Source organism: Manihot esculenta, chromosome 17 (genome assembly GCF_001659605.2).
Source record: "Manihot esculenta cultivar AM560-2 chromosome 17, M.esculenta_v8, whole genome shotgun sequence".
Lineage (NCBI taxonomy): Eukaryota > Viridiplantae > Streptophyta > Magnoliopsida > Malpighiales > Euphorbiaceae > Manihot > Manihot esculenta.
In genome coordinates this window covers 28470169-28473405 of record NC_035177.2, presented here as the reverse complement: position 1 = coordinate 28473405, position 3237 = coordinate 28470169, and the positions used below count along the sequence as shown (strand labels likewise).

The window sequence follows — 3237 nt, the reverse complement described above, 5'->3', positions numbered from 1 at the left end:
CAACGTAAAGTAGAGTTATGTTTATGAATTAGTATTGTGCTTGTTCCTAAGGTCTGGTTAGTCCCTTTTTAGTACATGATGTATGTATTGGTTTAATGTTGAGTTGTGTTGAACCAAAATAGTGGCATGTGTTGTTTACCACGCTAGAGTATTTGATGAGGACCCTAGTGGAGGTCTTATGTTTGTGGTTTGATGCATGCACAGGTTAGGTTCTAGTTCTTTGGATGTGTCTCCGGCTTGATGTATGTTATGTTGACCCAGCTAGAGTTTTGATGAGGGCTCTAGTAGGGGGTTCTTTATGTTTCCAGTTGTGTCGCATACAGGTCAAGCTCGGTCTATACATCTTATGTTACAGTTTTTATGTTAAAGTTTTGATCATGTATGGGATTTGACCAGGTAATAGTAGGTATGTTCGGCTTGCTACGGGTCCCGGCGGCCTTAAGCCGATCTGGATCCTAGCGCTGGTAGCGGTTCGGGCCGTTACAGAGGAGTATCGGTTTCCGGGCTGTTACAACCTAGACTTTCTCTTACATCGTGCCAGGGGCGTAGAATGGGCCTCGACCTGAACTTTCGTATCATATCATATCATATCATATCATCTCGAGGGCTAGTAAGTCATCCAATATCCATCCACATCAACAGTAAAAATGCAATGCATCATATTCGTGAATTCTAATGCAAAACATCCTAATACATAACATAGCATTCATGATGCATGAACATGCTGAAAAATTTAGTTACTTTAAAACATAGTTCAGTTCTACTCACCTCTGGCTGGCTCTGGAACAGCTAACTCACTGCTGGCTTCCTTGGTTCCTCGGGTCCTATCCTACACAGGTGGACTCAAATGAGGGACCGAACCAACTCTAACATGACACTAAACATCTCCCCAAAAACCCCCTAAAATATCATAAAACATGCATAGAAAACAAGCAAAAGAAGGCTGTATAGATGACTTTCGGCGGCAGGTTCGGCGGCCGAAAGCCCCTGCAGATCCGAAAGTCAGGCACTTTCAGAGGCAGGTTCGGCGGCCAAAGGCCTTCACAGATCCGAAAGTCACTAACCTTCGGGGGCAAGTTCGGCGGCCGAAACTCCCCCACAGATCCAAAAGTCCATCTTTCGGGGGCGAGTTTAGGCGGCCAAAGTTGCCTCCTCTAGCAGGTTCGGAGGCCGATCCTTGCTTCGGCGGTCGAACATGGGTCTTCTTGGGTGACAGAACCCGATTCTGCCACCATGCCCAAGCCACTAAAACTCACCAAAACACATATCCAACTATTTTAAAATATGCATACACATTTCAACATGTATAAGGGGCATAAAACTAGCCTAAACCCCAACAAACAACACATAAACATCACATTAAGCATAAAGCTAACATAAACCCTAACATAATATCCTACTAAAAAATATGCATTATATACCCTTAACCCCTTTTAAAACTTACTTAAAACATAAGAATAGATGAGGATCTACACTTACCTCTTGAAGATCAAGAGTAGATGTGATCCGAACTCAGAGATGAGGAGAAAATGGTCTCCGGAGGTCTCCAAGCTTAAAAAATTTGATTTAAGCTTAAAATCTTCAAAACAAAGCAAAAACTTATAAAAAATCTTGAAGGAAAATATAAAATCAACCATGGAAGGGCAGAGCTTCACCTATACCCAAAAATGGAGAGAGAAAACTCGCCCATTTTCGGACAGGGAGCCTTTTATAGGTGGCTGGCAAGACCACCTTCGGGGGCCAAAGGAGCTTCCGCAACCGCACCATGTTCGGCGGCCGAACATGAGGTTATTGTGAGTGATTTCAATTAGGGTTTGTGTTATGGGATGGAAAATGTTACAATGCCTTAAATAATTATATATCTCATTCTAATAAAAATGAATTTATATTTTCTTCTTTTATTTTAAACAATATATATATATATATATATCTGTGCGATTGCTGCATATTTTTATTTTTTTTATACTAATATAAATAATAAATAAAAATTTTCTTAAAAATTATTTTTATTCTTAAAAAATATTTTTCATAATAAATATTTTTAAAAATTTTATTCTTTATAAACAAACAAAGGCTACATCCTCTAAATTATGATATATATCAGTGTGCCTTCATAAGATCATAGTCTTCTAATTTTACGTATCATACTTAATTATTTTTCAATACATCTTGATAAACTTATAATTGATTGAAAATTCTAGGAAAATTAGATTTGATCAATGTTACTGATCATTGTTTGAAATAGAAAAAACGACCGGTGAAGAGATTTCTGAATATAAAGATCATAATTTATGTCGATAAGTTTTCATGAGTATTTTTCATTCTATATTAAATTTTAAGTTGTTAGAGCTCGCTTTGAATTTTTAATTTTTTATAATAAAAAATTAAAAAAAATAGATTTAAATCAAGTCGAATCAACATCAATCGGACATTAAAAATTTAGATAGATGTTAATAAAGGAAGCGTAATCATTAAAAAAAACACAAACATAGTTTTAAGATTTAATACATTGTAGATATAAGTTCATACACAAATATGTTTGTCATTGGTGCTTCATTATAGAGCACTTATTTAATCATTATGCAAATCACATATTAAAGCAGAACATGTTCATGATCATTTCTTCGGACATTTCACGAGATGAGCAGAAACATCCTTACTAAATTGGACAATAAACTCTAGCAAGGAGTAAGGATCTTGTATATTCTCATGGATCTTCTCATATTCTAAGGTCCAACACACCACGCTGCTCTCTCCTTTAGGCGTAGCTTGAACAGTGAACTTAAAACTCTTATATTCCTTCAACAGATCTCCTTCGATCATTTTGAAGACGGTTAACAAATTCACATCATCTATGGTTTCAATTACTTGCTTAGCCACTTTAGCAGACCCATCTGTTTTTCATTTTTATATTTATTAATAATTTTTAGAAAAAAAAAGAAAAATACAATTGGAAAAGATTAAATGCTTACCATGGAAATATTTCCAGCAGACAATAGCGCCTTCCTTACCCCATTCACCTTCATGAAGAGCACAATCATGAATATTGTGAGGGGACATATTGGATATATGGTGTGGTCGACAACTGAAGACATCATGAAACTGATCTGCAGGAGCATCGATCCCAAACTGTGCCTCTAGTTTGCCCCATAGTGTCATTTTTAGCTTTTGAAAAAAAAAAAGATACAGAGTTTCTGGTGATGCTTATGATCACTAATGAATCTAATGATGCATGAA

General features: G+C 36.4%; 1 protein-coding gene across 1 annotated transcript; it reads right to left on the bottom strand.

Annotated features, from left to right (window-relative positions):
* Positions 1–2471: 2471 nt before the first annotated feature.
* LOC110604739 (MLP-like protein 43) lies at positions 2472–3237 on the bottom strand. Its single transcript, XM_021743024.2, has 2 exons — positions 2973–3237; positions 2472–2894 (listed from the first exon to the last, which is right to left on the bottom strand). The coding sequence occupies exons 1-2, from the start codon at positions 3157–3159 to the stop codon at positions 2617–2619; spliced, it is 465 nt and encodes a 154-aa protein (XP_021598716.1). The 5' UTR covers positions 3160–3237; the 3' UTR covers positions 2472–2616.

Bases quoted from the DNA above. Each gene is read 5' to 3' on its own strand.
- LOC110604739 (XM_021743024.2), bottom strand. From the start codon at position 3,159: ATGACACTATGGGGCAAACTAGAGGCACAGTTTGGGATCGATGCTCCT. The intron at 2,895-2,972 runs GTAAGCATTTAA...AATGAAAAACAG, and splicing joins CTGCTGGAAATATTTCCATG to ATGGGTCTGCTAAAGTGGCT.